General features: G+C 45.0%; 1 protein-coding gene across 3 annotated transcripts in view; it reads left to right on the top strand.

The window, feature by feature from the left end:
• The first annotated feature begins 11 nt into the window (after positions 1 to 11).
• The window catches only part of MED20 (mediator complex subunit 20), a 42,904-nt gene continuing 15,795 nt past the window's right edge, over positions 12 to 27,120 (top strand). Inside the window, exons 1-4 of one of the 3 annotated variants that reach the window (XR_004482216.2) lie at positions 12 to 139; positions 3,201 to 3,355; positions 7,132 to 7,385; positions 9,175 to 9,445. Coding sequence is in view for 2 of the 3 variants with exons in the window: in XM_004267612.3 (XP_004267660.1) it covers positions 126 to 139; positions 3,201 to 3,355; positions 7,132 to 7,385; positions 9,175 to 9,390 (639 nt within the window). In the remaining variant the exon portion in view is untranslated. Of the gene's footprint in view, positions 140 to 3,200; positions 3,356 to 7,131; positions 7,386 to 9,174; positions 11,134 to 27,120 lie in introns of those variants that run through there. The other 2 variants (XM_033424042.2, XM_004267612.3) reach the window with 2 other exon arrangements.

Genomic DNA, 27,120 nt, shown 5'->3' with positions numbered 1-27,120 from the left:
ACGTTATTTCCGGAGCGTCTCCCTGCTCTGGAGCTTGCGTTAGTTGGGCTGTTTCACCTCGTGTGGGCTGCCGGAGAGTACTGCATTTCAGTTGTTTGATCCTCCCATCATCCTGGCCCGACACCATGGGAGTGACTTGGTAGGACTTCAAAGGATTTTGTGGGGGCGGGGCTTGGGGTCTTGAAGGCCCTCGGAACCTCCAGTGTACCCGGGAGGAGGATCGGGACCGGGGTCCGCCGCCCCCCGGGAGCTGAGCAAGATGTCCTCGTGTTGTGTGGGTGAGGGGGCCACCGTGAGGGCTGCGGAATCTGCGGGACTTTTCCCTCGGAGATGCGCCCCTTCCTCCTGGAAGGCGGCAGGTAAAAGGTTTTATCTTAAGAACCCATCGATTGTCGTGTACCTCCTTCCCTTTTTCTTGGTACGTTTTGCTGCCCGTGAGGCCATAGTACTGCCCGGGGTGGAACTTTAGGGTCGGAAGTAGGATATCGGGACTAGGACCCATTTGCAGGCAGGGCTGGATGGTGGGGGATAGGCAACAGGCAGACAGTATCTTTTTAAGGTTTTCGCCTGCCCCTCCCTACAGCCACTAAATGCGGTTACACCAGCCTGTGTATGGTCCTAGTTTGGCCATTTTAAGATCTTGGGTCTAGAGGAAAAAAAGAAGCTATTGGGAATTAGGAGATTGGGATTCCAGGCATATCACCTCTTCAGGACCTGTTTCTTACTATGTTTAATTACATGGTTGGTTTAGTTTCTATGGACTTATTATCTCTAACATGTTATAAGTCAGTGTGGCAGGGAAAGATATGGGGCTAATTTTCTTGGAGGCATTAGTTCTAAAATGCTAGATTTCAGGGCTTTAAAAAAATATATATCTTGAGCATCCTTCTGGTCAGAGAGGGCTAGAGGCCAGGGTATCTGAAGTCAGTGGCTCTAGGCTTTTCATATAAGAGCCTGTGGGAACTCGTCCTCCTGGTAGCCCAGGTCTTGCAGGTTTGTCAGGGACTGCACATTTGCTTCCTGCAGTTGACATCATGAGTTTCCTTCGAAGTCCTTTAGTGTAAGAAGGATGTGAGGAACGTGAATGAAAAGTTTGCTGAGGACTTCCCTGGCGGTCCAGTGGTTAAGACTCCACGCTTCCACTGCAGGAAACTAAGAGTTCCGCGCCTCCCTGTTTGCGGAACGTTCGCGGAACTAAGATCTGGTATGCCGCGGGGCGCAGCCAAAAAAAAAAAGTTTGCTGCACAGAGGCATGGAACCCTGTTCTTTCAGTGCAGAAGGCAGACAGAGGGAAAGGGCTCTTTGTCGGTTGGGATGCTTCTCAAGTTTTTCAGCCTTCTAGGACTTCTGACCCCGGTAGCATTACCTTAGGGATTCTTTTTTTTTTTTTTTTTGGCCTCTGCTGTGCCATGTGGGATCTTAGTTCCCCTAAGAACTAAGATCGAACCCTCGCCCCCTGCATTGGAAGTGCAGATTCTTAACCATTGGACTGCCAGGGAAGTCCCAGGGGTTCTCTTTTATTTCAATATCAGGCACATAAGCATCATCATCATTGCTTGTTAGTGCTTTTTCTGATGGAGAGTAGTGACAATTTTTTAGCAACAGTAGGACTCTATTTTTATAGCTTCATTTAGTTGATTATGATTGATCATAAAGCAATGCAGTGTCTCCCCAAATTCAGCCACGTATGACTGTATTTATGATTTTTATTTAGTCATGTAGCACTTGAACTATTATTTATTTGTTTATTTAATTTATTTTTTGGCTGCGTTGGGTCTTCGTTGCTGCGCGTGGGCTTTCGCTAGTTGCCGTGAGCGGGGGCTGCTCTTCATTGCCTTGTGCGGGCTTCTCATTGTGGTGGCTTCTCTTGTTGCAGAGCACGGGCTCTAGGCACGTGGGCGTCAGTAGACACGCGGGCTTCAGTAGTTGTGGCACGCGGGCTCAGTAATTGTGGCTCGCAGGCTCTAGAGCGCAGGCTCAGTAGTTGTGGTGCACGGGCTTAGTTGCTCCACGGCATGTGGGATCTGCCCGGACTAGGGCTCGAACCCGTGTCCCCTGCATTGACAGACGGATTCTTAACCACTGTGCCACCAGGGAAATCCCCTGAACTATTATTTATTAATGTCTTCTTTGGATTCTGTTTCTTTTCCTTAAAAGTATTTTAACAGACAACTATATTCCTGGGGAAGCATCCTGGTAGACTGGTTAAGAGCACAGATATGGAGCCAGCTCGCCTGGCTTTGAAATTTGGTCACGCCACCCCACACCAAGCTTTGTGACCTTGTGTGAGTTATTCAACCCCTCTGTACCTCAGTTTCCTCATTGACAATGAAGAGATAATAATATTATATCTTATAAGGTTGATGTGGAGATTCAAAGAGTTAATTTATCTAAAGGCCTTTGGACACTGCCTGGCACATCGTTGGTGCTTGGTGATCGTTTCCTACCACTCTGAAGGGGAAGCTAGTTTCACTCACCATAGAAGGAAATCTTGGAAATAACTTTTTGTTTCATTGTTTTGGTTAAATTCTTGTACGTACTGTTGCCTCTCACTCCCAAAGATTAGAAACTTGAGGCTTGCTTTCTCTTTGATCCCAGGATCCTTAGAACTTTCTGCATCAATGGAAATGTTCTGTGCCAGCACTACCCAGTACACTAGCCCCCAGCCGTGTGTGGCTGTCGAACCCTTGAAATGTGGGTAGTGTGCAGCTGAGGAGTTGAAGTTTTACTTTGTTTTATTCACTTAAGTGTAAATAGCCGCATGTGGCTTGTGGCTACTGTGCTGGACAGCCCACGTGCAAAGTGTTAGAGAGTTGGTAAAAACATAATAACCCCAAGTTGAGGCTTTGTCTTTGATGTAGTCAGAGCTGAAAGAAACGCAGAGGAAATCCCTTTCTCATCGTATAATTCAGTGTTACTGCATGCTCAGTCTGTATGCCACCTAAAATCTTCTCTTGAACATTGACACACATACCACACTCGGGAAATGCTGTTGCCATAGACCTGAGTCCTGAGACCTGCTCTGGTTCTTAGCAAAGCTCTCAGGGACTGTGGGCCTCTGTTTCCCTGTCTTTAAAATGAGGAGGTCTGGGTTGATGGTGTCTAAGGTAACTACTGGCCCTGATGAGCTGTGATTCTGCGGGTGAGTGAGTGACTCAGTGAGTACACGTGCATGATGATTTTGGTCCTCTCCCTTCCAGTGTGTCCCAGATGCCCGTGGCCGAGGGCAAGAGTGTCCAGCAGACCGTGGAGCTCCTCACCCGGAAATTGGAGATGCTTGGAGCAGAGAAGCAAGGAACATTTTGTGTGGACTGTGAGACCTACCACACGGCTGCCTCTACCCTTGGCAGCCAAGGTCAGTGAGAGATGGGTCTATGGGATGGCTGGAACCTGGCGTGGAGTTAATAGACATTCATGTTCATTGAAACCTTTCTGCTCTTCTGCTGAGGGTGGTATTCGTGGACATGTGGCAGATGAGTTTCTGAATTCATTAATTTTTGGCTTCATCTCTTAGACTGGGCCTGTGTTGTAGTCTTTTTGCACTTTGCACTTTTAAAACAGTGTTTCTCAAGAGTGTTGGTCACCGACGAATTGCCTCAAAATCCTCTGGGTTACTTGTTAAAGGTGCAGGTTCCTGGCGCACACCCCCACCCCACCCCACCCCACCCCCGCTTACCGACTGACTGGTAATCAGTCATAATCTACATTATAATAAGCCCCACAGATGGTCTTCATGCCCCCTTAAAATTGAGAAAGACTCCTTTGAGGCTCAGAATGCTTTGCATATGATTCTCTTGGAGCTTTAGAGTTTTGGGAACTTTTGTAGAAAGGCTTCCTGTTTCCCACACCTAGCCAGTGGCCTTGGCTACCTCCTTAGCATAACCTTGATCAGTGAAACAGCTTTTGTTTTAAATGCATTTCAAGGTGAGATGGGCTGTGGTTGGTGATGTTAGGGAGGTAAAGAGGATTTTTGGATAGGAATTAGGGAACCTGGGTTCTCTTAGTCTTGGCTCTGTAGTAACTTGATTTTGGACGGTTCCATAGCACAGTGACTAAGAGCCTGGGTCATGGAACCAGACAACTGAGTCCTGGCTCTGCCACAACTAAGTGCAACTTTAGGTTGTTCCCGCAACCTGTGACTGTTCTTATGCTGGTCACTTGCCTGTTTCCCCAGGGATCCATTCCCTGCACTTCTCCTGCAAACTACATTTGCAAGGCCTCCTGTAAGTTATCTTTGGCCAGTGAGAGGCACGGGGGAAGATTCGAGGATGGAAGAAAGAGAGTCCACAGTCTCTCTCTCCCTCTCCCTCTGCCTTGGGCTGTGTCTCTGGCTGTTGTTTCTTCCTTGGTTCTAGCTCCTGTTCAGCAGCCCTTGTTCCTGGCTCTCGTAACAGCACATCTTCTCTTTTTTCTTCCAGCCTTAGGGATGGTAGTGGCTCCCTGTGTTGCTAATCTTTGGGTGGCTTCACCATTCCATTCGATTTTTCAGTTATTCCAACCCCTGTACTTCATTCCCTGTATTAAATCCCCTCTAATGAAACTGTCTGGTGGGGGCTATGTTTTTTGCACCCTTCCCAATACAGTTCTCTTATCTGCAAAATGAAGATAATCACAGTATTTACCTCCTAGTGTTGTTGTGCTAGTTAAATAAGTTAATACATGCAAAGCACTTAGAACAAAGGTTGTCATGGAATAAATGTCTAGTAAATGGTAGCTAAGAACTGAACTGAATTTCATCATCAGTAAAATTGCAGTGTTAACATTTGTTTTGACTGCAATAGGAAGAATACAAGGAATCAAAAGAGAGAACCGTTATGAAAGCATTTGGAAAACAAAACACTTGTATATAGACATAAGATAGCATGCTACTTCTGAGAAGCTCTTTGGCCTGGGCTCTGTTTTCCTCATCAGACCTTTACTTTCAAGGAACTACAGTCTAGGTGGAGAAACAGCACATTCTCAGCAGGCAGTGGGGTAGAATGGGAGGAGCTCAGAAGGCCTGGATTGGAGTTCCGGTTCTGCTGCTTTACTGGTTCCGTGCCTTTAGGTCAGAAGTTCTCACATTGACTAGCGTTAGCATCACCTGGAGGGTGGGAAGGCCCTCAGATCGACCCCCCCCACCCCTCACGAGTTTCTGACCCAGTAGGTAGGGGGTGGGGCGGAGAATTTGCATTTCTAACAGGTTCCCAAGTGGTGGTGGGTGCTGCTGATCTGGGACCCAAATCTTTAGTTGCCTTTCGACTGTTTTCGAGACAGTAAGAACACCTGCAGACTCCCGTAGTATGAACTAAGCATGTAATCACAGTGAGTCTGCACAGGAACAGAATGCCAGATTGGCTTTGGATGTCTTTTTACTGGAGGGTTGAAATGTTTTGAACTGGATTTCTCAGATGAAAGGTGTGAATTTGCAGCAGGCAGTGGGGAGGGCGTGGGAGAGGCTGGTGTGGAGCCTGGTGTGTTCAGGAAGTAGCAGCACAGTGGAGGCCTGTGTAGAGGTCACAGCGCCCCCCACCTGTCTCCTCACTCTTTCCCATCGCTGCGCTCTCATCCCTGCCTGAATCCCACCCTCTCTTCATAACCTGGTTTTTCCATGAAAGTTTTTCCTGCTGACTCTTGCCCACTTTGATCACTTCCTTCCCTGAAGTCTTTCCTTCCTTCTCAAGACTTCTGGTCTCTCCCAGGCAAGCACTTTCGTTTTATGGTCTTCTAAAGAGTTTTCCACCTATCTTTAGTGAGATTGTCAGCTTCTTGAGGCCAGGGGCCAAGCCCTCTGCTTGTGTGCCTCTTAAACCCTGGCACAGTGTTGGGGATAGCTTAAGTACTTAATAAATATTTGGGGTTGTGGCAGTCTGTCCATTAACTCTTGTAGTGAACAAACCTTGCTTCCCATTTTTTGCCTTCTTCCATTTTCCACTTAACTAAAAATCTATACAGCTTCCCTTCCTTCTTGCAGGAAACCTATAGTAATCAGTGAGAAAACTCATTTCTCAGAAACTGGAATGGGTGAGCTGGGATTTGAAACTGGATCTTGTGATTCTAGATCCTGAGTTCTTTGTGCTGTAGTTGTGCTGCTTGCTTCCCAAGCCGGCTAGATGTCTTAAAATACTCCAAAGGCTCCCCGTTGCCTTCAGGGTGAAGTCTGAACTTGGGCACAGGGCCTTCCCTGGCAGTCCAGTGGTTGAGACTTTGCCTTCCAATGCAGGGGCTGTGGGTTGGATCCCTGGTTGGGGAACTAGATCCCACATGCCGCAACTAAGAAGTCCGCATCCTGGATCCCGTGTGCCTCAACTAAGACCCAGCACAGCCTAAATAAATAAATAAATAAATAAAAACAAATATATATATATATATATATTTTTTTTTTTTTGCAGTACGCAGGCCTCTAACTGTTGTGGCCTCTCCCGCTGCGGAGCGCAGCCTCAGCGGCCATGGCTCATGGGCCCAGCCGCTCCACGGCATGCGGGATCCTCCCGGACCGGGGCACGAACCCGTGTCCCCTGCATCGGCAGGCGGACTCTCAACCACTGTGCCACCAGGGAAGCCCCAAATAAATATATTTTTTTAAATGTTTAAAAAAATTTTTTTTAAATGAACTTGGGCATGGAAGAGAAGGCTCTGGCCTCCCCTTCCAGCCTCGTGCTCAGATACTCTTCTGTGGGGCCACTTCCTATGTTTCAAAGAGGGAGGAGGCCAAGGAAGGTAGGGATGGACAGAAAAGAGAGCAGCTGCTTCGTTTGGTGTGCTCAAATGCTGTTACTTTTATTTTCCTTAATACGTGATACCTGTCTGTACAAAAGACCATATGTAAATCCTCTGAGTTATTAGTCATCATCCTTAATCATCCATCTGTGAGCCCATGACTCAACTTAAGAATTAAACCATTGTCCACTGTCGAAGTTCCCCGTGTGCCCCTCACCTTTTTCTGTAGAGCAGGTGGGTTATACCACATGCCACCTTTTCCTCTCCCTTCCTCTCTGGAAATGGCTGTTGGCGAGGGGCTTCCCTCCACTGCCCGCCAGGACCGTTGAGGTGATGCTCGATTGCCACCTGGCTTTGTTCAGCGCATTGGACTCTGCTCCGCGGTTTGCTGACGAAGGTCTGGACACTGAGCAGCATCTCCGTCCCTCGCAGGTCAGGCCGGGAAGCTGATGTATGTGATGCACAATTCCGAGTACCCTTTGAGCTGCTTCGCCCTCTTTGAGAACGGCCCTTGCCTTGTTGCTGACACCAACTTTGATGTGCTCATGGTGAAGCTCAAGGGCTTTTTCCAGAGTGCCAAGGCCAGCAAGATTGAGACCCGGGGCACCCGCTACCAGTACTGTGACTTCCTAGTGAAGGTGGGCACGGTTACAATGGGGCCCAGTGCCCGAGGCATCTCCGTGGAGGTAAGACCTCGGTGAGATAGGAGCATATGTGCTGAAGGGGCTGGCTCTGCAGATTTCCACGGCCCCTGAGCAAACAGATGTTTCTACCTACCTGATTCCTGTCCACAGAGCCACTGCGCTTCCTCTCCCTGCGTCTTTTACCCTTTCTTTAATCACTCAGGGACTCTCTAACCCAAGATAGGAATGGGAAGCTGGGTTCTCAGCAGGTAGAGAGCTTAGGAAGGCTGACTTGCTGGAGAAGGGGAGGGTTGGTCGGAGAGTGCGGTGGGAGCAGGTGAATTCTGATGTGGAGGGACCAGTCACCCATCACAAGGACTGGAGCAGACCAGGGCAACTTTCAGTGCAGTTAACTTTTGGGAGGTGGAAAAGTTGTGCAGCATGGGAATTCCCTGGTGGTCGAGTGGTTAGGACTCGGTGCTTTTGCTGCTGGGGCCGGGGTTCAATCTCTGGTCAGGGAACTAAGATCCCACAAGCCACCCCGGCCAAAAAAGTTGTGAAGCAAAGATGTGCCTTTCCCTTTGACATGCTGTCTACTCTCATGGTGTGTGTGATGACTTCATCTTTGACGTATACACTGAAAATGACAAAGACGGAGTGTGTCAGTAGCTGGCTTTGGGACCAGTAAGAGTCTGCAATCTACCATGGTCCCCCCCAAAATAATAAGTAAGCTACAGGGCCTGCCTTCTGAAAATTGACGATTTAGTAAAAGAGCAAGGCCCAAACACACAAACTGTTTTTGAAGTTAGTCTATAAGAAATGCCATAAAAGAGGCACAGATTGCTCTGGGAGTTCAGGCCAAAGAGAGCACTGCTGACTTTGGGGATTGTGATGCCTCCTGCAGGAGTAGCATTTAAGGAGGGACTTAAAATATAGAAACCGGGGATAGGTCAGCCCTAAGGAGCACCCCAAGTGAAGAAAAGGGCGTTAGTGGTCATTACTGCTATGACACTCCAGGGACCTCTAGAGCCAAGATTTCCTGACCCTTTTCATTTGTGATACACCTTGCATTTGCCGAGACCCACTGGAAACCCAGGCTGTTTATCCTTCACGTTTCCAACTTTTGAGTACAAACACAGCCTGGCTGTTTCTTTACTTGTTTCTCCTTATGGTTACCAGTAATTTCCCCGGCCATCTCTCCAGTGAAAAATTAGGAGAGGAAAATGAGAAAGCCTAAGATATGTGTCCTTTGGCCCCTGTCACATGGGTTGGGAAATTATTTCTTAGGGTCAGAGCCCAGGTTTTATCTACTTAGGGAGTATTGTTTGGTCTTGAAGTGACTTATGAGCGCATGTGTCTACTTTACCCTCTACTGATCCCCCCAGCACACACACACACACACACACACACACACACACACACACACACACACACACACACACACACACACACACTCTCTCTCTCTCTCATACACACTCACTCTGTCTCCTGCTCTTCATTTTCTCTCTCAGAATTTTCCTGAGCTCTCCATGAATCTGCATCCAGCATAGCTGGGACTATATAGTTCTGAGATAATTCAAAGGGTCCTAAATCTGCTTCTGGGTCTTGTGCGTAGGACTGTGGGTTGATAACCCCAAGATGAGACTATCTGAGCCTAAAGGGAACTATGCTGGGTGTGTCGAATCCCTGGTGTTTGGGTTGGATATTTCCTGCGGGGCAGCCCTGTGCTAGAAGGTGTGTGTCTTTGCCTCAGGGTTGGGGAAGAGGGGCACGGGGGGCAAGAGGCGCACGAGAAGCAGACGACCTGTCCTGGCCCTCGCTTACCCTCCGTCTCTGTTCTTCTGGTCCCCAGGTGGAGTATGGCCCCTGTGTGGTAGCTAGCGACTGCTGGAGCCTGCTGCTCGAGTTCCTGCAGAGCTTTCTAGGCAGCCACACCCCAGGGGCTCCCACTGTGTTTGGGAACAGGCACGACGCTGTCTACAGCCCAGCAGACACCATGGTCCAGTACATGGAACTCTTCAACAAGATCCGCAAGCAGCAGCAGGTGCCGGTGGCGGGGATCCGTTAGTGACTGGCAGCTGCCCGGCTGAGCTGTCGCCAGGGGGACTCCACAGGAGGAGCAGGTGCTGCACCCTCAGGCCTCTGGACCCCAGAAACCCAGGGCAAACGGGAAGGTTTTCCTCCCTCTCTAGTTCCCAGCTGTGGCTTCTGTTCTGGAGCTCTGGACTCCCCTCCCCTGACCCTCACACACAGCCCCCCGACAGGTGTTTCAGCTGGACTTGGCCTGTCCTCAAGAACAGTAATTACAAAGAGTGGAGAAGTTTGGAGCTTTCCTGCTTTAGGGGAAAAGATAGGATGGGGGTGTCCCTGCCTCGTGAGGGTGGGGAAGGCAGTCTGTATTGCTAACTACTGGGGATTTGGTCCAGGCCCACAGTGGACAGGCTGCAGGTTGTGTTTGGGTTGGGCTGTAATAAAGGCTTCTCCCTCTGCTCAAAGGATGTGGCTGGGCCCCTCCTGGAAAAGGAGTAAGAGGCACAGCTTACTTGATGGTTATCATTTTCTGACCTGTTTGCTGAAGTGAATTGTGAGTTCACTTTTCTAGGGTGTTGCCTGAGTCCTTTGAAGTCTTCCTCTGGACATCTTTCCATTCTGTTGTGAATTATATTAAGGCACAGGCTAAGGTGCTGTAACAAGGAGAACCTAAAGTACAGTGGCTCTTAGAAGTTTATTTTTCTCTTTTCTAATAGTACAGAGGTAATCAAATGGTCCAGGGCAGATTGAACTCCACAGGGTCATCAGGAACTTGGTTTCCTTCTGTCTTGTTTAGCCACCCCTAGGGTGTTGTCCTTGGGTGAGTCAAAGTAGACATTGGCTCCATGTCCACATTCCACTGGGGAAAGAGAGAGAGAAAGCAGTTTCTTTTTTAAAGGACATGACCTGGAGTTGCTTAAATCACTCTGGCCACATCTTGCTGAAAGGAACTCTGGGACATAGAGCCTCTTACTTGGGTGGTCTTGTGCCCAGTTAAAACACTGGGGGTTCTGTGACTAAAAGACAAAGGAGAAAATGGATGTGGGGACCCAGTTAGTAGCCTCTGTTACACGGAGCTCAATGGATGTGCCCAGGAATGTTCTTGGCTGTTACTTTGCAGAGAGTACCCCTGTAAGCAAGCCATTCGTTTATGAGTTGGACTGTGATAGGGCTGATGCGAGAGCCACTTTAGCTGGATTAGTCACACGGGAAGTCACTTCCACACCCCCTGCCTAAGTCTCAGCATCAAGACATCTCCAGTTCTCATGCGCCCAGAGCTTAGGGTTAGACAGTTGACCTCGTACTCACACTGTGCTTCATGCTTTCCTGAGCTCTTTCTCCTCATCTCATTTGAGCCTCCAAGCTGCTCATTTGACCTACATTGTCTCCCTACCCCACTCCTGCTGCAGAAATGTTCAGTCCAGCTAGCATTGAGATACACAGAGATGGTCTTAGGAAATGTATTAATGTACATACTGCAGTATTGTCCTCAAGGATACTGTCCCTCATTGAAGGCACCTAAAGAGAAATTGTTTTCAGATCTAAATGCTCAGATCTAAAGCCTCTGTAACAAGAATCATGCAGTGGTCATGTTTCCCTTTTAGCTTTGGCTGGCAGGAAGCTCAATTCAACTTTCTAACTGTAGGACCTGTCATTTGTGTTTCTTGTTCTCACCTTCCCCTGGCTTCTTGTTTGTTTCTTTGCTTTGTTTTTACTTTTTTAAATGGAGGTATGTTTTAGATATTATTTACACATAATAAAATGCAGAGATTTTTTTATGTTTTTGGCCTTCTGATTTATGTTTGCTTTTGTCTAGATTAATCTATTTGTATTTTTCTGTAGGCTGCCTCAAATTTTCTATGAGATGAGATAGCATTTTGAACATAATGTGTTCCCGAAAATATATAGAAATTGAGTGTGGTAAATATAACCCCAGACTTATGCATTATAAGGAGGGTTTCCTTAAAAACTAAAAAAGTGGTATAAACTCCCTAACTATCTGTGCCTTTTAGACATAATCTTGACTCATAAATTTCCAGCATACTTCACTTTTGTTCTTTTCCCTTATTTTGAGCACACATTTGACCAAGATTTAAGTCCAGTAAACACCAGATCAGGCTTTAAGAATTGCCACTTTTTGTCCATCTTTGTCCTTTGTGTCAGTTAAAGAAAACTTATTGCTAAAAAAGGCGGGTAATGCAATACATTTTTTAATTAGCAAATTCAACTCCACTAGCAAAGTTGCCAAAACTGAACTGGTAACTAGTGGGAAGGGCCCAAATGTCATCCAGCTTTTGTATGTAAGTCTGAATGGGGCTTTCAAGAGTAGTTTAGGGCTGTCGGTGTATAGTTTTTGAAAGTTCAGGTTGAATGAAAGTTGAGGAGCATTTGTATAAAGGGAAAAGAGGCAGGGTTTTCCTCATTTTAAAAGTGAAAAAAACTTAAACTCAGCTAATAAATGGAGATGCTGTATTTTGGGTTCAAATCTGACATTCCTCCTTTTACACTAGACTGTCTTCCTGTCACTCCTTCCTTTGCTTCCGGATGCCTTACCCCTCTCCCTGTCTGTAGCTACCCCAAAAGAGCAGAAACCAGGACACTTCTGGGATTCTGCTAACATGTCACCTTGGTGGGTACCTTTGTCAGAGTCACATAGAAACCTGCCAACCTTGACTGTCAGAACCATGCAGGGCAGCTTTGGAGTTTACCTGGTTCTCCTTCACTGTAAGATGGGGAGGCGGTGGCTCCCAGGGGGGTCATGCTGAGAGGTGAGGCTGGAGTCAGGACCAAACTTCAGACTCAGGACTCGTGGCTCCCAGCGTGTGACAGAGGGTGGTGCCTGGACCTCTGTGTGGTGCCAGGTGATCTTAGGTGGAATGTGGAATACATTTTTGTTTCCGTACTTATGCTGTATTCTAATGTACATCAGAGCAAAGTATAACTGGCACTTCATGTCTTAGGATGAGGGTAAATAAGTTTTTTAAGAAGAGTCCGCTTAAAGGGAACTGTTAAGTTATAGTGCAGGTGATACCTGCAAAAGGCAAAATCTGGAGGAGGAAGGAGGATGCTAGAATTTGGGGAGACACTAAGTTTCGTCCACTTTGTGTATCCATTGATAGTTCCTGCTCTTTCCTCCTGTGCTGTTCTGATTCTCTGTACCTGTTTCCACGCTGCCTCCCGCTTGCTTTCCTCAGGTCTTGAATACCAAGTTGTCACATGTCCCCCACTGTGTATTGGTGTCACTGCTCCACTGAGGGAATACCTAGGGACTGGCCACTCCTCCCCACCACCAGTTCTGCCCCAGCCCACTGTGTCCAGTGTTCATTCCTCAGGCTTCAGGATGAGTGAAAAGTTTTCTCTCTGAATCCTGGAGGGAGGGTGCGGGGAGCAGAAGCGTGTCCTCCAGCTGTCAAAAGTTGAGACTTAAAATATGGGAAGGGCTCTAGGCTGAACATTTTGAGGACATTCACAGTGGATTTAGAGCCAGGCAGGATGATGTGTGGCCGTTCCCTCACCACAGCCTCCCTCTCCATATCTGCTGCTGTCTGGGAGCCTTGGGCAGCAGTCCCTGGTCACAGTTGCTGTGCGGAATGGCGACCGGCTGGGTTACAAGTTTGGTCCTCTCCTGGGGAGTTGCTGTCTTTGGCCTTCAAACAGTCACTTGTGGAGGGGATTTTCCCCCAAGGTGAGAACTCTGCCATTGTGTAGAGCATTCCAAAATCTGTCTCTTGGGTTAGAAGGGACCTTTGAGGTCACACAGTTTGACCATCATTCAGTATTCACATCTTTACACCTTCCCTCCCAGAGATCATGCCGCATTAACTTGGCCTCATCTAGGGAAGTCTGTTCTCCGTGTATTTCATTTTTGTCATTACCTCTGAGACAAAAAGCAAAGCAAAGCATACCTGTCCTTTCCCTTGCAGGTTGTGGAGACTGTGTGGTACTTAATGAGGGAGCAGACCATTAGTTAGGGCTATAGTATGAGCAAGCCATGACTCTTCAATGCACTGTGGGTTCTCAGCCCCTTAGGGGAGCTTCAGGAGGCCTAAGATGCCTTGAAAGTGGACACGGCTTTGTGTATACGTGCAGTTTTCTGGGAATAGGATTTATAGGGTTCATTAGAGTATTTCAAAGATCCGTGGTCCCAAAAAAAGAATCTCTAAAGGGAGTACATTGTGAAGGGAAAGAGCAGGAAGACAAAGATAAATCAGGTGTGACATACATCCGGCTGACTTACTGCAAGCGAGACCTTCCACTGACTTCTGAATCCTCACCTCGGGTCCCATCTCGGGATTTCCCTCCTTCATTTTATAGGTCTTCAGGCCTTTCAGTCAGTTTCTGGGAAGCTGGACTGTGTTCCTGCTCTTTTCTTTCCTATAGTGTGTCAAATGTCTTCCATTATGACACACTCCATGGGATCTGAAAATTATCCTGTGGTAGTGGCATTTTGCTTAATGAGCGTGTTTTCATTTTTCAGGATGGTGTGATTGATGAGGCAGAGAAATAGTTCCTTGCCTCTGTGATGAAATTAGCAAGTTAAAAAAAAGGATTCTTGGAACTCTCGGGGAAAGATTCCTAATTCTCTTGTAGTCTCTGTTTTATTCCCTAACATATCCCTGCCCCATCAGATGGCATAGACCTGTTTTTAAGGTTAATCTGAATTCTACTGAGTTTTCTTTGGAGGCTTTAAAAAAGAATTTAGGGACCACATTTGTATATCCTAGATTGTCCCAAAGGCAGAAGTCAATATTGGACATCTGTTGTGTGGGAAAGGCAAGGCTAGGAATGTGGAGGTGACGGGTGTTTCGAGGCAGCCTACTAAATGGAAGAGAACACTGCTTTAGGAGACAGATGTCTGGGTGCTAGCCATAGTACTGTCCCTAGCTTGCCAGGTAACTTCAATCACGTTGGCCTTTCTGGATCTCATCTGTGTAGTGGGAGTAATGATGCCCTCTTTCTGTACTTCATAAGCTTGTTGAGAGGCTCAAGGGGGAATAGATGTAAAGAGTGCTTTGGAGGCAAGGTGGTGCTGTCTCTGCTCTTGCTTCTTTTTAATGGTACTAAAGGTATTGTGTATAGTTAGGATGTTTGAGATGGGAAGCTATAGGGTTATTACTGCTTGGTAGCAGGTTAAAATTCTCCTCCAGTGCAAAGGAAATAGTTGTAATAGAGAAGAAGCAATGTGGAGAGAGAGTCCAGAGAAAGTATCTATCATACAGGTGTATTTTTGTCATCAGTGAGATCAGTGAGCACAGTTGTAGGGACCATTTCTAGAGCATGGAAATATATTTTTAATATTTACTCATAGTGTTGGGATTTTACTTGTTCTCCTACAACCTAACAGAAAAGAAGCTGAGCTTTAAAAAAAAAAAACACAAGAGTGGGGTAGAAATGACTATATTTTCTTTGTGTAACACATCCATCCCTGTTTCCCCTCAACCCCCAAGCCTTAGTTGTGCCTGCTTCTGAACTGCTTTTTGGGTGCCAGTGTATATGGCGACTGAAGGAAGTTGTGTCTAAAGAAAGTTCAGTGTTCCTGATCCTATTTTCCATTCCTCACTGATGAACCACCTAAGCTCTTAACTCTGAAGCTACAATAAAACCTTTTTGTTAGCTATCTTGCACAGCCTTCTCATATTTGAATTATCTAAAATAGCCTTCTTATTCTTTCTGCTTCCATCTGATACACAATTCTCAAACTTTTTGGTATCAGGGTTCCTTGATGCTCTTAAAAATTACTGAGTACCCCGGAGAGCTTTTGTTTATGTAGGTTATATCTATTGGTACTTACCTTATTAAAACTCATTTATAATGAAAAATGAAAGTATTAACTCACTTAAAAGTAACAATAAACACATCACATGTTAACAGAAGGAAAATATTTTAATGAAAAATAACTTTTTTTTCAAAGAAAAAATTTAGAAGAGTGGCATTGTTTTATATTTTTGCAAATCTCTTGAATGTCTGACATAATAGAAGACAGTGGCTTCTAATATCTGCTTCTGCAGTCAGTGTGTTGAAATTTGTTGTTTGGTTGAAGAATATGAAGAAAATCCAACCTCACACAGATGTGTAGTTGGAAAAAGGGAGAAGTATAGTGATACCGTCTTCCGATAATTGTGGATGTTTTTTGATACTACATCACAGCTCCGCTGAAGGTTAGTTGCAATGTGGAATCTCAAATTCTATCAGTGAACTTTTTGTACTCTATTATATTAACATTCATTGGTTTATTTTGCACTTTGAAGGGATCTTTTACCCATACACAATTTTGTAGCATCATGCATTGGTCATCTTGGAAATACTGCAGATCTTTTAAATGTTGACACATTTCATTTTGCAATATCAAACAATCATATCTGTTAATATCACCACCAATCTCATCAGAAAAGTCTTGGGAAGCTGTTAAGCCCACAGTGGCAGATATGTTTTCGAAAATTCTAAGTTTTGCCTGAGAGCTTGAGTTTGATCAATGCTGTCAGGCTCAATTTGTTTATTTTTGAGAAAGTATCTTTCGGATACCCAAGGCTGAATGACTGTAATTTATCTGTTAGCTGTTCTTCCAAGTAAAAATGGTATTGCATGAATTGCTACTTCAGCTCAAAATTCAGAGAAATTGCACAAGTTCTTTTCCTCAAGAAAAACATTGTAAGGAACAAAAGTGCTTTATGCCTACATCCACTTAATCACATAGAGGAGTATTATTGAAAAAATTTGTTCTTACATAAAACAAATAGTTTTTATTTTAGTGCTTCATCAAGGACTTCCTTAAAGTGACACAGTTATTATTTTTTTCCTGTGAATGGGTGGCAGTGAAGAATACCTTGACTGCTAGTACAATTTAGTGCCATTGGCTTGATTTGTGTTAAGGCAGCAGCAATTTTACCCATTGTGACTTTTGTATCATTAGTGCAAATGTCATCACAGTGACAAAGGCAAGTAATATCTTATTACTATGAAAATAGTTTTGATTTCAGGGACCCTCCTGAAAAAAGTCTGTAGCTACCAGGGCTCCGCAGGCCACACTTTTGAGAACCACTGGTCTAATACATACTCACAGCACTGAGAATCACCACCCCCATTGCTATTTTGAGAGCACCCCTTCCTTCAGAAGTCTTAAGTGGCTCCAAAATACTTCACTCAGAAAAGCACCTATAATGGTGTCACGTACTCTGTTAGGGAAATAACATTGAATAAGATCCAATCTTTATTCTCCAAGAATTTTCTCGAGGGGCTGGGGAGTAAGAGGAGAAAATAGATGAGTTATAATGTAAGGTAAGAATTCCTTAAAGAAAATTATGTTAAAGGTGTTAGACAGCAAAGGGAATGCTAAATTTTAGGTCTGAGCTCTTGAACCACATGGCAAATCCTCACCAAATCAGTCAGTCAACCACTAGGTCTTCTCCTTTCATCAAGTCTTAAAAGCCTAAGTTTGGAAATGTTTTCACAGGTTTGGCTCCGGGCATTGTAGATTCTTGCTTACACGTGCACATGCTGTTTCCCCCTTCTTATTTTATTTGTTGTTCTTTGGCTTTTGTTGCTTCTCTATTTCATATTTACAGGTGTGTAGCTTTGAGCCAGTGTAGGTGGTAACACATATGTTTATTTCTTTTCCTTGCCCTTGTAATTAAACGTAAGCCTTTACCTGTTTTGTTAGCCTTGCGTTGGGTGATGTAACTGTTGGTCTTATTTGGAGGAAGCCCCCCCATCCCAAGCTGTGTCAGGGCAATGCACCCAAGAGGCTGCTCGGGAAGGAAGCCTTTTCTTAGACTGAGAAGATTTGTAGAAATAACCGCTGTTCTATTTACCTGGGGTCTCCATCCCCACGATCTGCCGAACTTCAGTTTACAGCAGCGAAACTCTTAGGGGGATTTCCATAAAACAGCTGAATTCCGACTGGGTCATCAGTGGCAAAAGTCAGGCACGTGCTCACTCGCCTGGGAGCCAATAGTAACTTTTGCAAAAGCTGCCTCAGGAAACCCCACAGTTCGGAAGCTGCATCTTTCGGACACTGAAAAATAATAGTCTTTTACCAGAACAAAACAAAAACCTAGACGGGATAATGAGAAAGGCTTTTCCCCTTGGCACTGGTAAGCGATGTCAAAGACGCTCCATCCAAAAGGAGTGCGGGGAGCTATCGTAAAATTCCTTTACCGTTCCCGCGGGCTAATGGGCTGGGGAGAAGGGGGCGGAGATGGGCTCGGGTGAGTCTCTGGCCCTTTAAGGAGGAGGGACAGGCGTAAGACTCTGTACCTTTAAGAGTCTCTTTGTCTGGAAACCTCCTTATTTACCCTCCTGTGCTTCAACCAAACTTCGACCCGCGATTCACAACGCCCCTCTACGCCGCCGCCCCTTACGGCAGGCTCAAATCGGCCGCGCGTCGGTGGCTAACCCTAAACTTGGCAGCCGCGGCGCGAACCCTCGGAGGGGATGTCTGTGTCGGGTCAGGGCCCAGCGCTGCGCCGTTGGCGCAATGCGGGGCCCGGGGGCGGGGCTCCGGCGGGCGGGCCAATGGGTGGGCAGGGGGCGGGGCCGTGTTCGGTTGTCTCGCGCCCTGGTGACAGCTCGCGCGTGCTGATGATGGCGGTAAATAGAGGGGGGTCAGGGGAGGGGGCGGAGGAGGTGGGGAGGCAGCAAAGGGGATAGCTCCAGGGGGTGGGGGGACGAGGACCGGGGAGGGCGCGACGGCCAGGGAGCCCATTCTGGGACTCGGAGGCGGGGACAGGAGTCTCCGGCACACTGGCCCTCCCCTTTAAAGAAGCAAAACCTCACACACCGGGTGAGGGGCGACAAAGGCGGCGCGCGCCTCACGGGCGGGAGGAGCGGCGGCAGGGGGCGGGACCGCGGCGCCGGCGAGCTGGGGGCGCCTGGGGCGAGGGCCGGCGGGAGGCGAGAGCCGGCTGTCCGGGAGGGTCGGCCCTTTATTTTGGCGGGGTGGGCGACCGCTGGGTTTGGGGTAAAAGCTTTGAGGGGAGAAGGGAAGGAAGGCTTGGGAACGGTTGGGGGGAACGGGTCTGTGAATGAGACGAGGAGGATTAAGGGGAGAAAGGGTTAGAAGGCAGGGAGAGGAGTGAGAAAAAGCCAGCCAAGGAGGTTGGAAGGAGGCAAAACCCAGGGTGGGTGATAAGGAAGCCGGGCCGGGAGTGAGGTTAGGAAGACAGAGCCTAGGAAGACGGCTCCTCGGCTTAGGTGTGAGAGAAGGGGTTTGGAGGGGAAAGCTCTGAAGGGGATGGTAGTGGGGTGAGGGTTACTGGGGTAAGTGTTGCAAGTGGAAGGCAAGGAGGGGCAGAGCTGGGGTAGTAGTTGGGAGTAGAGGAGAGAGAGTGATTAAGAGCCAGACGTGACAAGGGTGTGAACTAGTGCAGAGCGAGATGAGCTGAAGGTCTAGGACCGGCGGTGGGTGGGAACTGCGAGGTTCTGAGAAAGGTATGGGTTAGTGGGTGGGCAGTGGGTGTAAATTCTTGAAAGTGAGGGAGGGGGAATGAGACACTGGGCTAGAACCAGGTGGAGTTAGGAATAAGTGCGGTGGGAGTGGAAGGGTGAAAGGAAATAGAGATGAGAGATGGGGCGTTTGTAGGACAATTCGGGGACCAGAAAGCTGAAAGGAGAAGAGGGTGAGGGTGTGAGAAGTGATGACGGTCTGGGACAGGATAACTGGGGAATTGTGTTAACTGACGAGGTTCAGCAAGATCCAAGGTACAAACAGGGAGGTTAAGAGACAGGGTGTAAAGCGGACCAGCAGAGGAGCAAGGAAGAGGTGGGCCCCAGGATTTAAAGGATGAGATGGGGAGTGAGGGAAGAGAACAGGGTTAAGGGCAGCTTGGGGAAGCCTGATGGATGTAGAGCTGGGGTAGACTGCACAGGGGTGGGAATTAAGTGTGCAGTTGGGGGAGATGCTCCAGAAGGTCCTCGTGGATCAGGGCAGAGACGCTGTAGTGAAGGATCAAGTGTAGGGAGCCTTTGGTGCAGAAGAGGAGGAACCATGGTGAGTGCAAAGAGACCTAGAGATAGGAGCAAAAACCAAAAAGTAACAGTGGAGGTAGGGGGTGAAGGAAAGGAATTCTTTGTTGAGAAGAGAACTGTGAGTGTGTTGAAACTGTGAGTCCTTTTGTCCATGAAAGTAGGATATTCCAGAAACCTCTTTCTCTCTTCAGGGAATCTTGAATCTGCTTCCACCTTTCATGGCTTTTTAAATCGACTTTTCATGTCCACTTTGAAAAGATGAGACCCATTTTGATTTGATTTTGTTCATGTATGAATGATGAAGCATCAACTGGGTGCCGAGAAGCTCTGCATTTCACCAGTGTTGTGATAATGGGGAAATGGGTTGTATTTCCAGTGTGGTTGTGCCTGTCTGGTGTGACAGTGTTGTGTTGTAGCAGTGTGATAAATGACAAGCACTGGGCAGTGCTTTATCGATAGCCTTTTCATTTTCAATGGGGAACACACTGTTGTTGAGATAGAGAAAGATGAAAATCTTTTTGTTTTGTTTGATCAACCAGATTTCTGCCTAATTGTTTTTGGTGGCTGGAGGATATTGAGAAATCATTTCAGAGAAAGGCGAATAGCCAACCAGGGAAGTTTGCCGGGGATGACATTTAAATCGGGGCAGTGAGGACACCTAGTTCCTAAGCTACCTTTAGCTTTGTGTGGGACTCTTTATACTGTAGTAGGGAACTCACCCATTTAACAAAAATAGAATAAAGAAAGGGAGGTTTAGAATAGTAGAGGATTTTAGAGTGGGACTTACCTTTTAGGTTAAATAATGGGTTTATGGGTAATTTTTATCATGAAAAAACCTCTAAGATAATGCAAGCTGGAGCCTTGGACAGCTCCACTGCCTCTTCTGTTTTGTAGTTGTGAATGAAAAAGATTAATATTTTCTAGAAGAAGCTTTTGATTTTTAAGACACTTTTGGAAATTAAAAGGAAGATAAGAAATTTGGGACAAAATTTAGGTTATTCTTAACCAAGTATTTTGTTTTGATGATTTTATCCTGAAGCTTTTACATTTAGCTAAGAATATGAATGATTATTTGCATTTGATGGTGGCAAAGATAGCATATAATGTACTTAAGAAAAAAATGCAAACTATTCTCGAGACTTATTTGAGGTTATTTCGTTAGTGTACATTCAGTTACACAAAGATGCTTTTTCTTCAAAGTTGTGTAAATTTTGGATTGCTGCTGTTTTGTGGGTATTTGTATAAACGGCAAAGATCAAATGGTTGATAGCATCTGTGATAGTTAGCAAAGATTAGATTTTGATTAGTGGATATCAGAGACATTGGTTATTAATGTATTTTAATAATTTAGGATCTTAAATCTTTCTGGATGCAGCTGCTATGTTCATGGATTCTAGATTCTGTTGAGAGGTGTTCAGGGTGACTAGATTGATTTAGCAGTTTAACAGGATTTTAAAAAATTACTATTTTTCCTTCTAAGTTTCAAGAGGATTAGTCTGAAATGTTAACTTTCAAGCTGAAGAGTAACTTTGCTATGAGGCACCTGTTTCTGTGAGATGTGTGCGCATGTTCCCTTCATTTCTAGGTATGTCTGGCATTGCTAGTAGGTTGTGCTCTGTGTGTGGTATTGCCATATTTATTTATTTATAAATATTTATTTATTTATTTTGGCTGCACCAGGTCTTTGTTGCAGCATGCAGACTCTTAGTTGTGGCATGCAGGCTTCTTAGTTGTGGCATGCATGTGGGATCTAGTTCCCCAACCAGGAATTGAACCCGGACCCTCTGCACTGCGAGCGTGGAGTCTTACCCACTGGACCACCAGGGAAGTCCCGCCATTTTTATAATGTAATTGTTTTGTACCTGATATCTTTACATAAATTATTTTAGACTTATTTGATAATGATGAAGAAGAAAATATAAACTATAAGCTAAACAAAGGGAAAGTCCATTTGGGTCTTATCTATTGTTTCTGTATGCTGCCATAGTGTGTTAAATCACCACTTCTTGTTGTGAGTGGTTATTTCTAAGTTGATATTTCTTTTTTAAAAAAAATTAATTTATTCATGTATTTATTTATTTTGTTGGGCTGGGTCTTTAGTTGCGGCAGGTGGGCTCCTTAGTTGTGGCTCATGGGCTCCTTAGTTGCAGTGTGCATGTGGGATCTAGTTCCCTGACCAGGGATTGAACCTGGGTCCCCTGCATTGGGAGCGTGGAGTCTTTTTATATATATATATAAATTTATTTATTTTATTTATTTACTTTTGGCTGCGTTGGGTCTTCGTTGCTGCACGTGGGCTTTCTCTAGTTGCAGTGAGTGGGGGCTACTCTTCGTTGTGGTGTGTGGGCTTCTCATTGCGGTGGCTTCTCTTGTTGCGGAGCACGGGCTCTAGGCATGTGGGCTTCAGTAGTTGTGGCACGCGGGCTCTAGAGTGCAGGCTCAGTAGCTGTGGCGCGCGGGCTCACTTGCTCCGCGGCATGTGGGATCTTTCCGGACCAGGGCTCAAACCTGTATCCCCTGCATTTGCAGGCGGATTCTTAACCACTGCGCCACCAGGGAAGCCCCGGGAGCGTGGAGTCTTAACCACTGCACCACCAGGGAAGTCCCTCAGTTGATATTTCTAAAATTGAAAATGGACAATCTTTTAGTACAAATAATACTATTTATCAATAAGGAATCCAGTGATAAATTTAAGCTTTATCTTCATTTGTTCATCAAGTAGAATTCTACTCAATTTACTTTATTTTGACTACAATCTTATTTGCTAAGCGGAAAACTTTTCTTTGACTGCATTGGGTCCTCGTTGCTGACCGTGGGCTTTCCCAAGTTGTGGCGAGCGGGGGCTACTCTTTGTTGTGGTGCGCGGGCTTCTCATTGCGGTGGCTTCTCTTGTTGCGGAGCACGGGCTCTAGGTGCATGGGCTTCAGTAGTTGCAGCATGCAGGCTCAGTAGTTGCGGTATGTGAGCCCTAAGGCTCGTAGGCTTCACTAGTTGTGACATGCAGGCTCAGTAGTTGTGGCGCACGGGCTTAGTTGCTCTGCGGCATGTGGCATCTTCTGGGACCAGGGATTGAACCTGTGTCCCCTGCGTTGGCAGGCAGATTCTCAACCACTGTGCCACCAGAGAAGTCCCTAAGCCAAAAACTTTTAAGTTTATATATTCAACAAGTAGGTTGTACATAATTAAATGTTTTTCTGGTTAATTGTAGATTCTTTGGATGGGAAGAGACCTTGAAAGGACCTCTAGTTTATCCTTCAACTTCAGTCAGTATCCCACTTAAATCATTCCAGGTAGATAAAAATGTATCCTATTTGTGTAAATCTTCACAGGTAATGTGGCAACCTTTGTAGGTACTGTTTTCCAGCATTTAATTATTTTCTCTATAAGGACAGTGTCTTCTGTCTAAGCAGAACACAGTACAATATTTGTTTGTTCTCTCTTGCCCCATTCTCGATTTTTGAGTAAAAATACCTGCTTACTATAGTATTAAGAAGACCCTATTTCTTTGTAAACTCAGTAATAGTAGCTACCCATGTGTAGTGCTTTTGTGCCAGACGCTGTTGTAAGCTCTTTGCAGATTGTAACTCACTTACTTCTTACAGCAATCCAATGAGGCCAGCACTATTACTGTTCCCATTTTACATGTGTTGAAATACAGGCTCCTTGAGATTAAATGACTTGCCCGGGGTTATATTCAGACCTTTCTACAGCTACTTGTTTGATAGTTGATAATCTTATAGTACAGATAATGCTGTTTTTTTTTGTCAAGTAGTAACTAAATGATACATTTAATCTTTCTTTTTAGTTTATAAAGTAGAATAAGGTGGGGATGGGATTTGAACCTTGGCATTTTGTGGGCAGTCTGCTTCTGTATTACCTCTGCTTGACTGTTGTGAAATGATCCCCCACCATGCTTTTCTCCACATTATTTTAACCCTAACCAGTTTTGTTTGCCAGTCCTTAAATTAGCCCTATGGTTCTGTTATTAACTGTTTCTCAGTTCCTTCCTAGATTGGAACCTGGGACAGATACCAATAAGGGCCATATTTCATGCAAAGATTACATCACGGTTCTTACATGCTTGTAATTTTTTGTTGCAAAATTGTATTTATAAAACAAAACAACCCCAAATCAATAAAATGCCTAATTGCATCACAGTTTAATGAATTACCTTTTTAGCTAGAAAAAGGCCCTGGACTTTTCCTCAGTGGGCAACAGTCTCTCATCTGCAAACCTGTATGATATATAACAAGTCCATACAGGTTTGCAGATGAGAGATTATTGCCCATTGAGGAAAAAATGGAACTCAGATTTCAGTGTGGCTATCCATAGGCAAAATCTGTTCAGACTCTTGCTGATTTTTTCTATCTTCTCTTTATGTGTGCCTATGCAAGCAACATACTAAATACTATTTATTCATGCTTTAATTTGCTTAAATAATTGATTCACTTTTTTTTTAAGACTTTAATTTTTTTAGAGCAGTTTTAGGTTCACAGTAAAATTGAAGGGAAGGTACAGAGATTTCCCTGCCCCAACACATGCATAGCCTCCCCCCGCCCCGTTATCAACATCCCTCATCGAAGTGGTTCATTTGTTACAATTGACCTACTCTTTTTTTTTTTTTTTTAATGTATTTATTTTTGGCTGCATTGGGTCGTCTTTGCTGCGCGCAAGCTTTCTCTAGTTGCGGAGAGTGGGGGCTACTCTTCGTTGCGGTGCGCGGGCTTCTCATTGCGGTGGCTTCTCGTTGCGGAGCACAGGCTCTAGGTGCGCGGGCATCAGTAGTTGTGGCACGCAGGCTCAGTAGTTGTGGCTCACGGGCTTAGTTGCTCCACGACATGTGGGATCTTCCTGTACCAGGGCTTGAACCCGTCTCACCTGCATTGGCAGGTGGGTTCTTAACCACTGTGCCACCAAAGAAGCCCCAACCCACTCATTTTTCAAAATAACTAATAATTAGGGTTTCTAAGTGCCCAGCATGAGCTAAGTAGGTAAATTGTTTGAAACTCAAAACAACCCTAGCAGAAAGCTTTTTTGTTACTACTCAATTTTTTTCTGACTTTGGATTTTTTTACAATGTTTCAAACCTTATAGAAAAGTTGCAAAAATGATACAAGGAACTTCTATATACCCTTCTTCAAATTCACGAATTGCTTTTTATTTTGCCCCATTTACTTTATCATTTTCTCTCATGTGCATATATTTAAACAAGTAAATTTGAAAAAAAATGGATATCAAGGCCTTGCTTTTAAAAAGAAAAGGGAAGACTGTTTTGAGTATATCAGCAAGTTGGTATATGTTTGATTTTAGTCAAGCATGTGAAGCAAAGGAATCTCGAGGTTGGATTTGGAGTGGATTTTGTCATTTTATGGCTTGTTGTCTTCACTGTATTTTGAAAAACATCCCTCATTAGCAAAAACTGTCGTGGTCTGCCCTTTTGTAGGGGACCTCCTTAGCGCCTGGCATGATGTGGTCACACACAGTGGGTCCTTAGTATATGCTAGTTCTTGATGATGTATGGGTGATTATTATGTGAAAACAGGAGCCACAGCGCTGTTCAACACCATGACTGAGACATATGTAGGTAAAATACATATTTTACCTAAAGATCCTTATGTTGCTTCAAGGAACTGGAAAAGATCTAAGTGTAAAGTAGACTGCCTGAGGAATATTGCTTGCAATTAATACAAGTAGGTTTGCCTTATGGTAAGGAGACGAATATAAATATCTTAACATTCTGTTACCTCCCCCCAAAATTAACAGAAATTTGTGGAGTCTTTTCAGTTGTCGTGATATAAGGAGATTTCACTGACCCCCATTCCCATTGCCCCTCCAGCTCATCCTCGGTCTTTATTAAAATGGTGGCCTGTCTGTTTGATAAAGGCATGACCTGCAGAATGAGGCCTGTCTGATTTCAGTGAAAGGATTATTAACTGGATTCCGACAAATGTAAAATACAGCAGTTGAAGCCACCTCCCCTCCTCCGTTAGGTGATCATCAAAGCTATGAAATATCGCTCTGTATTAAAGCTGATTGTAATAATGAAAAACACTTTGCTCTCATAGGATGAGAAAATTACAGATTATTTGGAAAGCATTCTTTCCAGTCGTGTGTTATTGTTCCTGAGACATGGGCAGTTTTTAAAGACTATAATACTGTTCCTTTGCCATTTACATGTTAATAGAAGTCTGAAAAGTAAGACACTCTTCTGAAATTTTCAGGGTTGTTTTTATTATGTGTCAAGTTGTAAACAGCATTCTGTGACAGGTATTTTCTCTCTCTTCTTCTATTGAGCTAATTAGTAATTTACACTCTAGTAACATCTCTTTCAGCCTCGCTGTGTGAAAATGCCTGCTACTCTGTGCCTTCTATGCAGCCTGGGCTGGCAAATGATCAGGGACAGATGTTGGTTAGCATATCAGAAGGATCAGGGATAAAATTTATTTTTGTGTTGTATTTTTATAAACATACAGGCTTTTGTATCTGCCCTTCCCCTGCCACACCGTCCCCCGCTCCCTCCCTCATTCAAACAGAAATGTTATGACCTCTTATAATCCAGAGCTACTGCCCTTGATTCAACTTTGGATTGTTTTCTATTCTGTCTCCCACCCTCACCCCCACCCCCACCCCAACACTGTGGGATTTAGGGGGGATTAGCAGGGCAGTCTGGCATAGTTTAGAGCCCAGGAAGCTGGTCTTCACTGCTCCCTCCCATCGACAGAATACAGAGCTTTTTGTCATTGTCTTTAGAAACCAGCAGTGCTTCTCTAGCTGGGCAAGTTATGTGAGGGGTGGGAGGGCAGCACTGTTGCTAGTGAGTTAGGAAGATGCTTTTATATGACAGTTGATTCTCTCCAAAGGAAAGATAGGCCCTACTTTTCCGTCAGCTTTTTCAAAATGCAGCCTGAGTGACCAAAAGACAATTTACAGCTTGCCTTTAGCACTTTGTCACATTGGTGTTCTGCTCTTTCCTGCCCCCACTCTGTCTCTGTCTTTCAGTCTCTGACATGGAAAAGATGATGTGTAGTATCTGTCATGTGTTCACTCAGATAGGCCATGTGGGCATGTTAATGTAGCAAGAGCTTTTGACTTTGAAATAAAGTCTTAAGTATCAGTTTGTTCTGTGAAGAATATAAATTTAAATTGAGAATTGAAGGGCAGAGAGGGGTTTACTGATTTATCAGTTCTGAGCCAAAACCTTTCTAGAATGCTAGATAATTTGTGGTACTTATTTTTTCAGTTATGGATACTAATTTATCGGGATAATAAGGTCAAAATCCCTGTTAGAGCTAATTAGAGTCTCCCTGACAAAAATTGTTACCTGGAGGTGGCCACAAAGAAAATCAGGTGAGAAAATGTGTGAATAGCTCAGTTCAACCATCGTTGCTAGTAGCATTGTAATCATAGACATGTAGCCTTTGACAGTGAATCAGCGTTCATGAACAGAGGGCATCTCATTTATGTTAGCGTTCACTGAGTATGTGGGGCTCTGTTAGTGTTTTGTTTTCATAATCTAGAATGTAGAATGTTTCTATGGTTGGCCATTGCTAACATTTACTTTTTTTACTCTCCTTTTTCTATGTTCTAACCACCTGTATCAATTGTCTTAATTATATTGGATGTTCATGGTTAGATATTGATTACACTCTTGTGCTTTAACATCTAAAAGAGGTCAAAGGTCAGATTAATAAACAACATATGAAAAAGTAAAATATCAAAGTGGCCTGATCACACAGGGGTGTTGTGAGAAAGTAAAAATAAGAAAGTGAATGTATGACTAGGAAGTTGAATATACTCTTTTAAA

Source organism: Orcinus orca, chromosome 10 (genome assembly GCF_937001465.1).
Source record: "Orcinus orca chromosome 10, mOrcOrc1.1, whole genome shotgun sequence".
NCBI classification, from domain to species: domain Eukaryota; kingdom Metazoa; phylum Chordata; class Mammalia; order Artiodactyla; family Delphinidae; genus Orcinus; species Orcinus orca.
This window is presented reverse-complemented; position numbering and strand designations above follow the sequence as displayed.